The sequence below is a fragment of the Aphanomyces astaci genome, assembly GCF_000520075.1.
Source record: "Aphanomyces astaci strain APO3 unplaced genomic scaffold supercont1.1, whole genome shotgun sequence".
NCBI lineage: Eukaryota > Oomycota > Saprolegniomycetes > Saprolegniales > Verrucalvaceae > Aphanomyces > Aphanomyces astaci.
Genome location: NW_009798264.1, coordinates 597741 through 614773, shown reverse-complemented (window position 1 = coordinate 614773; position 17033 = coordinate 597741). Strand labels below are relative to the sequence as shown.

The 17033-nt window shown below is 54.1% G+C and overlaps 6 protein-coding genes across 7 annotated transcripts; 3 read left to right on the top strand and 3 right to left on the bottom strand.

Annotated features, from left to right (window-relative positions):
• Window positions 1–65: 65 nt before the first annotated feature.
• Window positions 66–6769, top strand: H257_00220. Of its 2 annotated transcripts, XM_009822798.1 has the most exons (7): window positions 66–178; window positions 233–311; window positions 364–570; window positions 613–1082; window positions 1134–1683; window positions 1735–4392; window positions 5971–6769. In XM_009822798.1, exons 1-6 carry the CDS (start codon window positions 102–104, stop codon window positions 2284–2286), a joined length of 1935 nt encoding a protein of 644 aa, XP_009821100.1. In that variant the 5' UTR covers window positions 66–101; the 3' UTR covers window positions 2287–4392; window positions 5971–6769. The 2 variants fall into 2 exon arrangements, with proteins under 2 accessions (XP_009821100.1, XP_009821099.1); XM_009822797.1 differs by having other exon boundaries at window positions 1735–6769.
• Window positions 2341–6761, bottom strand: H257_00221 (hypothetical protein; the record flags this gene model as incomplete). Its single annotated transcript, XM_009822799.1, has 1 exon — window positions 2341–6761. Exon 1 carries the CDS (start codon window positions 6718–6720, stop codon window positions 2341–2343), a length of 4380 nt encoding a protein of 1459 aa, XP_009821101.1. The 5' UTR covers window positions 6721–6761.
• A 28-nt stretch (window positions 6770–6797) lies between the features above and the next one.
• Window positions 6798–8522, bottom strand: H257_00219 (hypothetical protein). The gene is made up of 2 exons (XM_009822796.1): window positions 8185–8522; window positions 6798–8139 (listed from the first exon to the last, which is right to left on the bottom strand). The coding sequence occupies exons 1-2, from the start codon at window positions 8449–8451 to the stop codon at window positions 6871–6873; spliced, it is 1536 nt and encodes a 511-aa protein (XP_009821098.1). The 5' UTR covers window positions 8452–8522; the 3' UTR covers window positions 6798–6870.
• A 174-nt stretch (window positions 8523–8696) lies between these two features.
• Window positions 8697–9385, bottom strand: H257_00218 (hypothetical protein). Its single transcript, XM_009822795.1, has 3 exons — window positions 9110–9385; window positions 8968–9060; window positions 8697–8920 (listed from the first exon to the last, which is right to left on the bottom strand). Exons 1-3 carry the CDS (start codon window positions 9338–9340, stop codon window positions 8744–8746), a joined length of 501 nt encoding a protein of 166 aa, XP_009821097.1. The 5' UTR covers window positions 9341–9385; the 3' UTR covers window positions 8697–8743.
• Window positions 9386–10020: 635 nt separating this feature from the next.
• Window positions 10021–11319, top strand: H257_00217 (60S ribosomal protein). The gene has a single exon (XM_009822794.1). The coding sequence runs from the start codon at window positions 10061–10063 to the stop codon at window positions 11228–11230; it is 1170 nt and encodes a 389-aa protein (XP_009821096.1). The 5' UTR covers window positions 10021–10060; the 3' UTR covers window positions 11231–11319.
• A 2052-nt stretch (window positions 11320–13371) lies between these two features.
• Window positions 13372–16776, top strand: H257_00216 (hypothetical protein; the record flags this gene model as incomplete). The annotated part of the gene is made up of 4 exons (XM_009822793.1): window positions 13372–14089; window positions 14142–14462; window positions 14520–16637; window positions 16661–16776. 4 exons carry the CDS (start codon window positions 13372–13374, stop codon window positions 16774–16776), a joined length of 3273 nt encoding a protein of 1090 aa, XP_009821095.1.
• Window positions 16777–17033: the final 257 nt, after the last annotated feature.

Here is a 17033-nt window from a genome sequence, read left to right as displayed (position 1 = left end):
TTATCCGGACGTTACCTGTCTTTTTATACCTGATGTCCGGATAATTTCTCAAAATCTAAAAATAGATTCACTACAGGCGACCGAAACCACGCCCCGCTACGATGGCGGACGGAGCGCCGTCACGGGTTGTGGTTTCGAGGTTTCCCATCAAGCAGTATATTCCTCTGCGTACCGCTAGGTAGGGACGATTGACGTTGCTGTATGGCTGAAAGATTTGTTCGTATGTATACAGGCAAGGATCAGCGCCTGGGTTTCGCGCACGCATGCTAACCAGCGTGAAGAAAGACGTCACCACAGATCCAACATACGCGGTATTAGATATGATGAGCGCTGTGCTGTTGGAAATGAAGCTGTGTCTGGTAGGTCACAAAGTGGTCGAAACAACCCACCAAACCCTCCCCAGGAGCACATGCGGAAGTGAGCCGACCCAAAACGGCCAGCGGCGGCTCGGGCAGCAAAAAGCTCCAACACGCCCTCGTGTGTGCTCGATTGTTGGCTGAAAACAAGGCATTCGAACTCGCATCGCAGCGAGCAAATGCCATTACAAGCGGGAAGCAGACTAGTGACAAGGTACGATCCATGCAATTTAATTTTCCAACATGGGAACGGTAGACACCAACACGGGGGCGATGTAAAAGTGCCAGCAGTGTCAAACGCGTGATAAAGACTCAGAAAGAGTCGGTCCAGACGCTGCCGCCATCAACCACGACGACGAACAACAACCAGCGACACCATCCATTGCCTCGATGCAAGTTCCAAACCGTCGAGCACCAAGTCATCCCGCTCACAGCCATCATACAAGCCCTTGCCACGATTGTCGCGAAACCGGCAAATCGACCCGAGCGAGACGAGATTTGCTTTAGCATGCTGGACGAGGACAACGTGCACACGACCACCCTCGACGGGTACGTTCTCGGCAAGGTGGTAGGCGTGGGAACGTTTGGCAAAGTACGCGTGGCGACCCATAAGGTGTCGAGCCAAGTGGTGGCCATCAAGTCGTACGAGCGCAGCCGCACCAAAGATGCCGCGCAATGGAAGCGCATTCAATACGAAGCCAAGCTCATGGAGAAACTCGACCATCCGTACGTGGTAAATAAACGTCGTGACTTGTCTTGAACTATATGTGGGAGTAGGTACATCATTCGGTTGTTTGAGACGATTGAAACCTCCACCAAGCTGCACATTGTCATGGAAAACGTCAGCAGCGACGTGGGAAACTTGTGTGAGTTTGTCAAACGGCAAAAGCGGCTGGCCGAAGACGACGCGGGGCTGCTGTTTATGCAAGTCGTGTCGGCAGTCATGTACATGCACAGCATGCAGCTCGTCCATCGAGACATCAAACTGGAAAACATCCTCCTCGACCGCTACGGCAACACCAAGCTCGTGGACTTTGGCTTTAGCGCCGTGCAGTCGACGTCCAAGCCGTTTTCAACCTTTTGCGGAACGCCCTGCTATATGGCCCCAGAGATTATCCATCGCAAAACGTACTGGGGCCAACCCGTCGACGTATGGAGCCTCGGCGTGCTGCTGTTTGCGATGCTTTGTGGGTACTTCCCCTTTCGCGCGCGCAACTACAACGACTTGTACCGCAAAATCGTCAAGGGCGGGTTCGACATCCCTGGCTTTGTCACTCCAGACGCCCAGGCGTTGCTAAGGGGCATGCTGGAGGGCGACCCAACAAAAGTACGTTCGTCTGCTACTTGCTTGGAGTAGCGACTAATTGGTTTGTTGCAGAGACTGCAGCTGCATGACGTGAGAAGCCACATCTGGACTCGTCAATTTCACACCGCAAGACACCAACATCTGCCCCTGTACCGTCAACTTAGCTTGGATCTCCTCGCAGATGCCGTCAAATCGGTGCTACAGCGCCAGCTTCTAGATCACATGGAAGTTCTCGGCCTTCCACGCAGCATGGTGGTCACAGCCTTGACTGGCAAACTGTACAATGGCCTGTCCACGCTGTACTACCTATTGCTGTACCGAGCTGAATCTATGTGTCGCGAGCTCAATTCCCCAACCACAGCGACCACGTTACCGTCTTCAACTACAACGTCCTCCACTGCTGAATCGCTGAGAGCGTCGTTTCCGTCGACGGCCGCGTCCGAAGCCCTGCCTGTACATATCCAACCCGAGGGCTCCATCACATTATACTCTCTGACCCAACTTAGCGGTCCACCGCCGCCACCCCCCGAAGAAGACTTGCACTCAGAAGAAAACGATCCGATCGCCCTGTGGCAAAGTCGAGAGCTGCGCGATGTCGTGGAAATATTAGACAAGGGCATGTAACACTAATCCAACCCCCGCCACATATAACACTAATTCAACCCCTGTCACATACCATTAGTACTTATCCCGCGATGTGTGGTTCAGAGGGGGCACGGCCATTCGTTTCTTGGGCACATCGCAGCCTGTGTGTGGTTTTTTCACTGCAATGGGCGGCAGACTAGCATGTGACTGTACCCTTGTGGGGACTGGTGGATGCACCGCCTTCGCGTTGGGTAGCTTGGGCAAGAACGCTCCTTGTTTCGTGTTGATCTGGCGTTGCAACTCGCTGCATTCTGCCGCACACGTGTCCAGCTGCGACTGGGCCATCGCGATGGCTTCCTGCAACCGCGCCGTTTGTTTTTGCATGCGGTGGACTTCGTGCGTCGTCGTGGCTTGGACGTGGATGGCTTTTTGCAGGTAGTACCCTTCGTCCGTTCGCTGCAACGTCTTCTCTCGTTTCAACAGTTTGAGCTTGGCGTTTGCTTTCTCGGTCGCTGTGACCGAGTCAGGCTGGTTCAGCTGACGCCACGTTGTCTTGAGCTGCTCGTGGCGACATTGCACTGCCTTCCACTTGGCTTCTTCCTCGTCCGAGACAACGGCGTGGCTCTTTTTGCAAGCTTGGATCTTCTTGCGCATGATGTCCAGTTCCGTCATCGTTTTCTGGAGAAGTGTTTCCCACTCGTTTGCGTCGATGCTTTCTTTTTGCCGCTTGGTCACCCGTTGAAGGCTCTTCTTTTCCGATGCCAGCTGTTCGAGCACGACGTCGTACTCACGATCACCTCCTCCGCGGTTGCCTTGGCGAGGTTTCGACATTCCTTCCTTGGAGGGATGTTTGCTCGTGTCTAGGAAAAGTTGTTTTAACCGAACGTTTTCCACTTGAATCTCGTGTAACTCTGCCAGCGCGGCTTGAATATCGTCGTCTGTGGCTGCGCTCGTGCCGGCCACTGTTTTGTCGTCGTCGTCGTTGTGCGTGGACTTTGGCCTGTTGGTTTTGGGTGGCGAATACGCAGCAAGCACAGTTGGTGGCAGTTTGAGGGGCTTAAGGCTGCTCGCTGCTTTCATTAGACTAGTTGGATGGTGCCCGTGGTGGAATCCCCTTGGAGGTCGCAATCCAGAGGGTTGGGTGGGGTGTTTACCCTTCGCCTTCAATGATGGAAACAGCCGGCTCAAGTGCGCGTGGACTTGTGCCTTGCTCAAGCATCCGTCGACGTGCACTACCTTTGTATGCGCAGCCAACACGGCTTCGATGTCAACGCAATGCGCTCGGTATTGCGCCAAACTCAAGCGCACGGCACCTTCCGTGTCGTCTGTTCTCAGCTTGACGTCCACGCCGGGCGGCGGCGGGTCGAACGTCACGTGGTACGTGTGGTCCGTAACTGGGTCGAACCGTCGGCCACTGATACGGTGCACCACTTCGTTGTCGTCCACGACATCGAGGACCACGACGATATCTGGAACGATGTCATGCTCTACCAACGCCTTGGCTTGGCCACTAGTGCGAGGGAACCCGTCGAGCGCCCACCCATTGGTTCGGCACTCCCGCGCCCGAAGGATCTCCACGGTTGTGCCGACGATAAGTGAGTCTGGAACAACATCCCCCACCTCGACATATACCTTTGCCTTCACTCCCACGCGGGTTTCAGCGTCAATCGACCGCCGCAGCATTTCGCCCACACTAAAGTGCACCACGCCCAAGTGCTCGTGAAGCCAGTGGCAATGATACGATTTGCCCGAGCCTGGTGGGCCTAATACGGCTACCGTCGGTGGTTGATGGGTTTGAGACGCCACAGCCGCATGGCGCAATACAGCCTTTTTGGCCAGCCGCAAATGGTCCGACTCGCTCAAAGAGAGTTCTTCGTCCGCATATCCCCCACCCTTCCGTGCTATCGTTTCAACGACCTCGATCGCGGTGTCGACACTTTTCACCACGCCCGGTTTGGGCAGCATCCCGTCCACATGCAAGATCGTCGACAGCGGCACAAACGTGTCCACGACGGCATCGCAGTTGGCGTGGTATGTGGCCAGACGCACTCGGATCGTTTCTTCGTTGTCGTCACTTCGCTGCACCACATCCACACCCGGCGGCGGCGGATTGAACGTCACGTGGTACGTCTTGCCGGTGGTGAGGTCTACTCGGCGTCCAGAGATGCGCGCCACCACTTCGTCGTCCGGGACGTGCAGCACCAGCACGAGGTCGGGAACGATGCCCGCGTCGACCATGGCCTTGGCTTGGACGGGTGTTCGTGGAAATCCGTCCAGCAGCCACCCCTTCTGCGCGCAGTCAGGCGCTTGAAGCCGCTCTAAGATGACGTGCACAATCAAGTCATCGGGCACGAGGGTTCCAGCGTCCATGAACTGTTTGGCGCGAAGGCCCGTGTTCGAGTTGACCTGGATGGCCGCTCGGAGCATGTCCCCTGTCGACAGGTGCACGACGCCATACTTTTCGACCAGTCGTTCGCACTGGGTGCCTTTGCCGCCTGCCGGGGGTCCGCAAATGACGAGTCGAAGGGGGTGCTTCATGCTAGATTTGTCGCGGTGGTGTTGCCGCGGGTTCGGAGGCTTCGTGGTTTTGCCAGGGGATGTCATGGCTTGTACAATTTGGCTGGCGATGTCTTCTATGGGAAGGGAGCCATCGACGGTCAAACGCCGACATATAGACGCAAACGAGTCCACGACCGCGCCACAATGTTCGTGATAAGTGGCGAGCCGGACGCGGATCGTTTCTTCGGTATCGTCGCTACGTTGAACCACTTCCACGCTCTCGGGGGGTGGGTTGAACTCGACGTGATACGATTTACCTGTCGCCGGGTCCAGGCGGCGACCCGCTATTCGCGACACCACTTCGTCGTCTGGGACGTTGAGGACGACAACCAGCGACGGGGAAATGCCCCCATCGAGCATGGCTTGGGCTTGACCGGCAGATCGCGGGAAGCCATCGAGCAGCCACCCTCGCTCGACACAGTCGGGCTGCTTCAGGCGGTCCAAAACAGCGTGAATGATCAATTCGTCTGGAACGAGGTTGCCTGCGTCCATAAACGCTTTGGCTTGTAAACCGACGTCGGTGCCGGCTTTAATGGCAGCTCTAAGCATGTCCCCCGTAGAAAGGTGGACCATTCCGAATTGCCGGACAAGGAGGTCGCATTGGGTGCCTTTTCCGCCCGCAGGGGGGGCACAAAGGACTAGTTTCGGCGGCGCGGCTATTGTTTTAATCGGGGACGACTGCTTTTGAATGTTTTTCGGCTTGCTCTCGTAGGGAGGTGGAACGTCCGACGTCGACGCTATCTTTGCTTGTAGTTTCGTCGACCGAGGGGTGGACTTGCCAGAGATTTGACGGAGTCCACTGGGGCGAGGAGATTCCATTAATTCATGGTGCTCTTTGAATGAGATTTGCGGCTTTGGTGAGCGAAATCCCTTGGCTTCTCCTTCCACCAATACTTGTCGCTTAAAGGGGGAGGTCGAAACACCAGTCGGAATGGCCTGAATCCCGGTGTCCGCCTGTGTCACCACTTCCAGTTTGGGCAGCATCCCGTCCACATGCAAGATCGTCGACAGCGGCACAAACGTGTCCACGACGGCATCGCAGTTGGCGTGGTATGTGGCCAGACGCACTCGGATCGTTTCTTCGTTGTCGTCACTTCGCTGCACCACATCCACACCCGGCGGCGGCGGATTGAACGTCACGTGGTACGTCTTGCCGGTGGTGAGGTCTACTCGGCGTCCAGAGATGCGCGCCACCACTTCGTCGTCCGGGACGTGCAGCACCAGCACGAGGTCGGGAACGATGCCCGCGTCGACCATGGCCTTGGCTTGGACGGGTGTTCGTGGAAATCCGTCCAGCAGCCACCCCTTCTGCGCGCAGTCAGGCGCTTGAAGCCGCTCTAAGATGACGTGCACAATCAAGTCATCGGGCACGAGGGTTCCAGCGTCCATGAACTGTTTGGCGCGAAGGCCCGTGTTCGAGTTGACCTGGATGGCCGCTCGGAGCATGTCCCCTGTCGACAGGTGCACGACGCCATACTTTTCGACCAGTCGTTCGCACTGGGTGCCTTTGCCGCCTGCCGGGGGTCCGCAAATGACGAGTCGAAGGGGGTGCTGCTGCTGTTGCTGCTGGGGACGGCGAGGGGGGTATTTTGGGCTGATGACGACGATGGGGGACGAGTCTGGCTCTGACGAATGCACTTTACCTCGTGCAGCGCCATGCCATTCGCGCAACTCTGCATCTGTTGTGGCCAACGGCACTCGATTGGATTTGGCGAGATTGCGCCTGCAGGACTGCCGCCTGCGAACTTGGTACTGGAGGTGGATGATCCCAGAGATCGTGCGGTGTTCGACGTCGTCAAACACGTAACTCATGGGCACGATGGTCGAAAGCGGTGTGATTTCCATCGGAGGCAAGTCTTCCGCGATCACATCGCCTACATCCACAGACAAGTCCAGGTGGCGCCGCGTCTCCATGTCCAACCTTTCCAATTGGTTTCAGTGTAACTGACAACGTTACGACAACCCCATCCAACGAAAGTGCAAGTTCCGAATCGGTAGATGTTTACAATCAACATTCACATCAATTGTACTACTTTGTTACTACTTTGTTACTACTTTGAAGTATTATACAGTACATCCGTGCCCACCCACAAGTTGCAGACACGGCGACGTGATGGCAAGAAAACTCACAATCACCACCCACACAAACCCAAAGGCGTAGATGGCCACTGCACAGGCCCCGCCGACGCGCGACGCAAGATGCGGCTGTTTGAGTCGGTCGAGGGCTTCGATGGAATTGGGCAAAAGGTACGGGATGAAGGGAAGAGCGAGCAGCCGAATGACGCTGGTAACGACCGTCAGTTTCCAGATGCCGTCGATTTCGCCGGCTTTCATATCTTCCAGTTGTACGGGCCAAATGCCTAGCAGGGCGTTCGAGATGGTGCTGGCAAACCCTCCAGACAGATTGGAGAAGCCCGTGAGAAGCGCATAGGCCACAGCTTCCTGGCCTTCGGGGCACACGCGCGTGAACATAATGGCGGATGGGAGGTACTGCACCCCGTACGCAAACTTCATGATAGCCGAGTCCCCCATTGCGAACCAGTACGCCGGCAGGCCCAGGGGTTCGTTGAGGCGGAACACCAACACAATGTTGGCGACGGAAAAGATTGCAATCACCACGCTCGCAAATGTATACACAAAGTGCCAGTGCCCCCCGTCCAGGAGGTACCGCTTGTATACGAACACGCCGAGAAAACCGACGGTTGAGCCTGCGGCTGCCATGGATCCATACTCGAACGCGTTGAACGCGTACCGGACTTGGAGAAAGTTGCCCCACGCGGCGTTGTACGTGTGCAGCGTGTGGTAGAGCACGATGAAGCTGAGGGGCTGCCACGTCGCGCGCAGACACAGCATCTTCCAAATCATGGCCATTTGGCCCCGGAAGGGAAGGACAGTCACGACAACTGGCTCGTCCATGAAGTACAGAAACGGAAGGATCGTGATCACGGGAAGCAGCGCCAAGAGTCCAAAGCACTGGCCCATCGACAGCCCCCAGCCCCACGAGTCGCGGTTGGATAGGATGGACCCGCCCCAGTACCCCACCGTCTCTGTGAGGAAGCGGAGCATGTAGATCGTGCCTTGGATGTGACCCCGAGACCCTTCCGGCTCGGCCATGGCCTTGTACGTGAGAAGGGCGTCGGCCATGACGTCGACCATGATGAGGCCCAACATGGAGAAGAAGAGGAGGGTCGTGAAAGTGATCACAGACATGTTGTCGGCATATTGCGCCAACAAGAGGTTGAAGATGGATGCGATTGCATAGCCTAGCACCATGTATGGCTTGAAACGATGGCCCGCGATGGGAAATACGTCTGCCAGGACCCCATAGAGCACCTACGAAGGAGGTGACATATGCATGTGGGTGTGGATGGATGGTACCTTGAATGTCCAAGGCAGGTTGCGCACAACGCCAATGGTACTCAGTTGCGAGTCGGACGCCCCGAGCTGCCGCGGGTAGTACTCGATGAACGCATTGGGGAAGGTGATGATAAGACCGATGCAAATGTAGTTTAGCGGGATGGCAATGTTACTCAACGCCCACAACGACGATGACGACTCCCTCGATGCCTTGCCTGCGGCATCAGTCGCCACGCCTTTGCGTTGCAGGACATGGTCGATCTCAAACGAATGATACTCCGCCTCCATGGAGGGATGGTTCGCAGGCTTGTGATGATCTCAACCCACCAACTCCGCCACAACCAACGGGTGCAAATGTGGAACGATCATTTTTGAAGGTGTAACGGTTCTATTTGCAATCAGATCTTGTATAGCTAGATTACCGTTACTGTAGTTTTGGAGTTTGCTTCCAGTATCAATAGAAGGCGATGTGTGTGCAATGGTTGAGGCCGTGACCACGAGGTCTGCATCCAAATGGAGAACAACCACCGCGCTCTCATCACAAAATATGCTTTCTCCATTAACCAGAGGCAAATAGTTCCTAAGCTTCTTCGCACCACTTGTTCTCTTCGCGAATTTGACTCTCTTCTTCGGGGGTGAAGTCGTTCGTGATGTTGAAGGTTTCGCGGATTTCCTGGGGAGTCTTGCCCTTGATCATGCTCGCCACCTTTGCACAAGCCAAATCCAGAAGACTCTTGATGTCCATGTAGTTCGCAGCCTATATGTGATCCTTGAGTGCAATGGAAGGCCGAAAAGGCGACGTACCAAGATCAATTCAAAGAGCAAATCTTGCTCAATGTCGACGAACGACGCATCCCATTCGCCGACCACGTCGTTCATGTCGCCACTACGCAGAGGCTGTGCCACGAACGTCAGATGAAACGCTTCTGAAGCGAAGGGATCGTACCTTTTCGATATCTGCCATCGGATTGTTGTGGTGGTGGCTGCAGAATTCAATCACTTTGGACAACACGGTGCTTTTGACGTTGGGAAGCGGGATTTCCTGCACTTCCTCGTCCTGCTCGTCGGCAATCATCGTCCGCACCAACTCGCTCATGATGGCGACGGCGCGGGACACTTCAAAGCTGTCCCCATCTTGCGACACCAAGTTGACTTTGTGCGTCGATTCGTCGGCCATATTGCGATAGTACTATGCTGCTGCAGGGGGATTTCTGGATTTTACAACGGGATGAACGGTCCAAACAGAGACGCACGAAGTCCCAGCGGGGCCTTTTAATTGGCTAAAATTCATATACTTGAATTCACTATGCATCAAGTCACCACCCATCATGAGAGTGCGCCGTTAAGCTTACTGGATGTCTTATCGACAATAATGGACTTACAGTTAACACTTCTACACACACATGAATGCTGCCTTCCCTGAGCGCCTTTCATAGCGGCTCTGTCTAGAGAACGCTCGTCTTTGCATTACAGTAGATTGAAGACAACCCATCCTGTTAATCTGTACAACACACCAGACTACTACATTTCATTCAGAATATCCAAGCGTCACTTGGGGCCTCTTGGCAGTTCTTGTCGGGTACGCATGTGGTCGGTCTGTCTATCGTTGTTGCTCCATACTACGTATACAGCGTTGACATGTTAGAGCGACCGCGCTTTGTATCAATGACAAAATATGTCGTGATGGAGTAGTCGAACACGGACGAATTCACGAATCGAAGTTCGCATTCGAAATACGTATTGTGAACGCCATTAAATTCAAGACATTTGATTCGCTGAAAAGATGTACAAACGTCAAGCCCATTGGCCAGCCAAACTATTGTTTTGGCTGGTGGTCACGCCCAAGGTGTACCATGGCCAAGACTGCGGCCGTTTTCACTTCCCATTTCCCTTCAAGATGTCGCATCGTAAGTTTGAAGCTCCCCGCCATGGTAACCTTGGGTTCCTCCCCAAGAAGCGTACCAAGCACCATCGTGGTCGCATCCGCAAGTTCCCCCGCGATGATGCCACCAAGCCATGCCAATTGACCGCTTTCGTGGGCTACAAGGCCGGTATGACCCACATCGTGCGCGAAGTGGAACGTCCTGGCTCCAAGGTGCACAAGAAGGAAATCGTCGAAGCCGTGACCATCGTGGAAACTCCCCCGATCGTCGTCGTCGGTGTGGTCGGTTACTTGGAAACCCCCCGCGGTCTCCGCACCTTGACCACGGTGTGGGCTGAACACTTGAGCGAAGAAGTGCGCCGCCGCTTCTACAAGAACTGGTACAAGTCCAAGAAGAAGGCGTTCACCAAGTACGCCAAGAAGTACGCCGAGAAGCCGGCCGAGATCGAAAACGAACTCAACCGCATCAAGAAGTACGCCCAAGTCGTGCGTGTGATTGCCCACACCCAAATCCGCAAGGTCAAGCTCCGCCAAAAGAAGGCGCACCTGTTGGAAATCCAAGTCAACGGTGGCTCGGTCGCGGAAAAGGTCGACTTTGCCCACTCCTTGTTCGAAAAGCCGGTGCCCGTCACCGCTGTCTTCTCGCAAGACGAGATGATTGACGTGTGCGCTGTCACCAAGGGTAAGGGGTTCGAAGGTGTGATCACCCGTTGGGGTGTGTCCCGCCTTCCCCGCAAGACCCATCGTGGTCTCCGCAAGGTGGCTTGTATCGGTGCCTGGCATCCGTCGCGCGTACGTTTCACCGTCGCGCGTGCCGGTCAGCTCGGGTACCATCACCGTACCGAAGCCAACAAGAAGATCTACCGCATCGGTGCTGCCGGCGACGCCAAGTCGGCCACCACAGAACAGGATTTGACCGAGAAGAGCATCACGCCTCTCGGTGGCTTCCCCCACTACGGTATCGTCAACGAAGATTGGTTGATGCTCAAGGGTGCCGTCGCTGGTACCAAGAAGCGTGTGTTGACTCTCCGCAAGTCGCTCTTGGTGCACACCAAGCGCATCGCCCTTGAAGAAATCAAGCTCAAGTTCATCGATACCTCGTCCAAGATGGGGCACGGTCGCTTCCAAACCGCCGAAGAAAAGGCCAAGTGGATGGGTCCTTTGGCTCGCCAAAACCGCGCTTAAGCTTTCACTCGGCGTTTGCCTTAGTCTGTTCGATCAGACACAGTACATCTCGATGGGATAAGTGTAATTCATTGCATTTAGAAGGGGGATTCATTCGTCCATGAGCTGATCGGTGGTTACATTAACCATCGCCTGAATTGGACAAAAGCTACCGTGCTTTGATTTCAAAATGAGAGACTGTCAAAACCTCCACATACTATATGAGCATTTCTCCCCCCACAAACAGCCAAATCAGTACTGTATATGTTGCTACTACTCGCAAATGAGATATTTCTCGATTTATAATACCGGTTGCAAATTGCGGAGAGATCAAAATCGTCTCACCAACTTGCTACGGGTATGCTGCATAATCTAATGCAACAATTTTACTTTTGCAGATTTGTTTGTCGACTGAAGCTCGTTGGATGCAAGATTGTCGCTCCTCCAAGTGCGCGAAGCAGCTTGTCAGGGCTTATCCGGATGAGAAATACAATACCTTTTGTATTGTATTTCTCATCCAAGTAGATATTTTTAGCAAAATGACAAAGTGGTTCCAAGTGTTGTGCTTTCGAGTGAAACTTCGTGTTGTGGCGTGGTTTCTCGTAGGAATTTACATCGATTTGATTGGCTACCTCAGATGAGTTCATAATTATTAGCCAATAAAAATCTTCTCAATGAAATTCAACCAATCAGATCGATTGTGGATCGGGGAGATGCAGGAAATGAACGAAAACTCGCGATTATCTCGCATGTTGACTAAGTCTGTCCTTCATGCAACATGCTAACGCTACTTCAAAATGTTGCCTTCATACGTGAAAACACGAGGATGTTGGGATGCAAGTACAGCGGTGGTGTATACCGGTTTGCCAGATCTCTGACACCTGGTATTAGAACGGTATTTTATCCAAGTCTCAATGTATGTTGTATTATATCAACTTTTTATATAGAAATTTGTATTGAAATGTTTTATATGGTTTTGAACGTTACATGTGGAAATGCATGATCTTTGTAGAATTGACATGATACTGTACATGCTGCGCTCGCACATGTGCACGCATGTGCCCGAAAAACTACAAATTCGTCCTCCACCGTCCTCGTTTTCGTCCTCTGTACTTCACGTTGGTAAGAATGATTGCATGCACTACCTTCCTACACATGTGGAGTACATGATCTCACAGTTTCAGCTCACCTCCATGCGTCACTCCCGAGAATTTGACCACCTGCGCTTGGACTTTCCGCACATGTGCAACATGCGCATGAGATGCCGCTATCTATAGTTAGCTGCCACGGTGTAGGTTGTGATGTGCACATGTGCCGTGTAATAGTCTACAAGTTGGTATGCGTCCCATCCCTCGTCGTCATTCCTAGTCTATGTATTCACCCACAAAAGTTCCGCATTTTGCTCATGCGCGCATGCGTGGAGTGTCGAATTTTTCTTGCACATGCGGGGATGAAATGTTTTCTTTCTGATATAGAACGGGTAGCGAACGGATAGTAAATTTCTATAAGTATATAGGTAAATGTATGATCAGGAATTAAATTTCACATCCTATCCGACACGTGGTGAGGCAAATACCCGGTTTAACCCTTCAAGTAGAGCAGAATCATCAGTTTGTCAAACGAGCGATTTGGGAAAGCGACGAAAGGAGTCAGCAATTCTGTGAACATCACGGCAATGTCCGTTTACATGTTCACGGTAGTGGATCGCAATGTCAAATTTACGGCCTGTTCCTGCATCTCCCGGTTTGGTCGACAATACAGTTTCCTACTTTTTTACCTCTGTTTCTGCGATTTTTTCCGCAACTCACTATACCAAAAGTAAAAAACGACGTCCTTGACGTCTTTTTTCAAAATCGTGAAAAAAAAATGGTAAATCGATTTTGATTGGCTCATGCTATTTCTGAAAACTCTTGGAACTTCCCTTATGTTCCAAGTAGTTTTACAAAATGTATTAATAAATCCATCTCAAATATACCTATGTACTATTAATACGTAGTATTATACTATTAATAGTATTTATTTCAATTGGCAATGATACAATACTGTGAATCTGACATTTTAAAATTGCACGAACTGCTGGCCAATGTCATGGACATCCGGACATTATCCGGACAATTTGAACAGTGCACATTTGTGGTGGGAAGCTTTTGCTTAATCCCGAGATGGAGAAAGAAGCCGAGCAGGTCCGTGTGCTTAACCGCGGCATCCTTCGGTTCTACCCATCCCCTGGCACAGACAACGAAGCAGATGCCTATCGCACAACATCGTTGGATAAAACAAACCCACAATGCGTCGCACACTCGAACATATTTGGCGTGACGGTCATGGCCGTTCCAGGAGGCCTTGGCGTGACACGTTTTGCTACCTTGGAAGGTGCGACCAAGGACAGTGTGGAAAGGAAAGAAAGCAACCTCGACCCACTGGTTCCGATGCCGTTTGACGCCCACGTGTCTCTGCCCACGACGCCGCATGTGCTGTCTCTGTCCCCGTCCCAACGACTGTTGGCCGTTGCGTTCGACTCGTCTCTTGCCATCTACGAACTCGCTCGTCTCGTTGTGGATTCGAAAGCACTTCCTACATGTCTCTGCAATGGTGCCGACGTCTTGGCGTTGTCGTGGAGTGCCCAACTCGACAATGCTGGGGACGACCAGTGGCTTGCAGTGCTCACGACCACTCGTCAAGTCCATGTTTACACGATCGAAGGCAACTTGGAGTGTCTCGAAGGCTCCATCGAAGCCACGGCACATTGCTGGAGCCCCAGCAATAGCATTCTTGCCGTCGGCGACGACGAAGGGGTGATTCATCGCTTGACATACCACGACGGAGCGTTCCAAAAACTCGACACACTGGTGAACCCCGACAACACCGAGAATTCCGCAGGTACAAGTGTTTTCTTTGTCATATCGTATAACACTATCCTGTCCCCATCTAGTCCATCACATCAACTGGGCCGAAGCCGACCTCCTCCTTGCGGGCTACCGCCGCGGCGCCCTCGACGACGTGGAAGTGACGTCGTGCCTCTTTGAAGGCGGCAACCCCGTTCCATTGGACCAACTCGTGGACTTCTTCCCCAACACCGACGCGCCGCGCGAACATGCGTTCTACTCGTGCTACTTGGCGCCGTGGCGGATGTTTTTCGTTGGGTGTTCATTGAGCACTGACATTGAGCTGCTTGTGAGCGACCCCGAAAGTGGTGACTGGCAAAAGTGGAAACCAGAGGAAAAGTACACCCCTCGTCTTCCCATGAACGCAGGTACGTCGCCACCTCTCTGGACAGTAGCGTCATGACGATGTTGTGTATGATGGGTAGCCGACGAGGACACATACCCCGTGGGGATGACGTTGATCCTCAACTCGTCCATCGACATCGAAGGCATCGACGACTTTAAGTATGCGCCGTGTCCGTTGGTGCTGTGCGCCACGACGGAAGGGCTCGCGCTGAACTTTGCGTTGCTGGACATCACGGTCGGCGAAGCGTTGGAGTTTGTGGCGCCGCCTGCGGTGCAACTGTCGCCGTGTACCCGCCCCACCGTGGCCGCGCCGTGGCTAACCTCACCGGTGGCTACTACCGCCACCCTTGGTTCCAAGGAACAAGGCGAATCGGCCGGCCAGCAGCAGCAGCAGCGCGTGGTGTTTGATGTGTCTGCCGCCGCCCCGTCGTTCACGTTTGACCCGACGACGAGTCGTTCAGACGCATTTGGCCAAGACACGGACAACGTGTTCAACAGCGACGACGACAGTGATGTGGACGACGACGAGGAGCGCGCGGAGGAATTCGCAAAAGCGTCGGCGGCGTTCGATGCCGTCGACACGGACGGCGTCGGCGCGATTCCACTGGCGGACTTTGAAAATTTGTTTGACGCGCTGGGCACGGTCTATGCCGCCGACGCCCACACGCGGACGATCCGGAAGCTCGACCGCCACGGCGAGGTCCGAAAAGAGGACTTTGTCGCGTGGTATGTGGACTGGATCATGGCCGACATTGACAGCGACGACGACACGGCGGACGAAGTCGGCGACGAAGCCGTGGACACGACCATGAAGTCGGACGAAGACATCCGAAAGGCCATGGAGAAGTTTCGACGCCCTGAAGGCAGCTGGAAGTGCGACGAGTGCATGGTGCTCAACCTCGTCGCAGGCGCGGCGGCGTGTGTAGCGTGTGAGTCGCCCAATCCGACGGCGGCGGCGGCATCAAAGGAGGACCACCCGCGCGCGGTTGGCTTTGGGGGGGCAAGCGGGGGGATCAAGGGGATTTCATTTGGAGTGTCCACCCCTGCAACCACACCACCCCCTAAGCCCAAGGAGGCTACCCCTGCCACGTCGTCCGCACCAACGACGAAACAGTTTCAGTTTGGGGTATCGACAACTGCTGCACCAGCTAATGCCGCCGCCACGGCAACGATGCCACCTACTACTTCCACCGGAGGGTTTAGTTTTGGAGTGCCTAGCACGACTAGTACTTCCACCACCGGGGGGTTTAGTTTTGGAGTGTCGAGCGCCACCACCACCACCACCACCCCAGCGACGCTAGACGGGACCAAGCAGCTGCCTACAACATCGACATCAGGCTTTAGCTTTGGCGTACCACCATCGCCGCAAAAGCCATCCACCAACGACAAGAAGAACGACGAAAAGACTTCGTATGGCAACGACACGGACAATGTGTTTACACACGACGACAGTGACGACGACGACGCCGATCTAGAAGCTGAGATGCAACAAGAGCAGGACAAGGCCTCAGACGCCTTTGACGAAGTGGACTCGACCCACACAGGACACATCCCAGTGGACAAGTTTGAATTGCTATTTGACGCCCTTGGCACAGTCTACTCAGCGGACGAGCACAAGAAAACGCTGGCCAAGTTGACTCGAGAAGGCGGCGTGGTGTTCAAAAAGGACTTTGTGGCGTGGTATGTCGATTGGATCTTTGCCGAGATTCAAGACGACGACGAAAGCGACAATGTGGCCGACGTCGACCCGCACGCCGCAATGAAATCTGAAGTTGACATCGCCAAGGCGTTTGCCAAGTTCAAAGCCCCCGCTGGAAGTTGGAAATGCTCAGCATGCTTTGTCTCCAACCCAGACGAGCACGCGACGAAATGCGTGGCGTGTACAACACCACGACAACCAACGAGTGAGCCTTCGAAAAACAAGGCGACAGTTGGGAGCGGTGGGTTTGGAGTGGCGGCGCCATCGGCAACGTCTGGTGGATTCGGCTTTGGTTCGTCAAGTGGCACGACCAAAACGAATGCGTTCGACGCCATCAGCTTCGGCGCTGGCAATGCGTTTCCTGACGCCAAAGGATTCAGTTTCCAACCCACATCGACCAAAGCACCCGTGGCTCCGAAGGCCGCGTCTGCCTACCCCCCAGACACGACCTCCAAGCCAGCCGTTGCGTTTGGATCTTCCCCCGCTTCGACCACGACCAGTGGATTTAGCTTTGGGGTGAAGGCGACACCCTCTGCACCAAAGGCCTCATCTGCCTACCCCCCAGACACGAGCTCCAAACCAGCATTTGCGTTTGGTTCTTCCGCTGCTCCAAAGGCCTCGTCAGCCTATCCTCCTGACACGAGCTCCAAGCCAGCAGTTGCTTTTGGTTCTAATTCTGCCCCTAAGGTCTCGTCAGCCTACCCCCCAGACACGAGCTCGAAGCCTGTTGTTGCATTTGGTTCTACCGCTGCCCCTAAGGTCTCGTCTGCCTACCCCCCAGACACGAGCTCGAAGCCTGTTGTGGCATTTGGTTCTACAGCTACTTCAAAGACACCTGTTGCATTTGGGTTTGGAGCGACGCCATCTCCTACTACTGGCTTCAACTTTGGGGCGA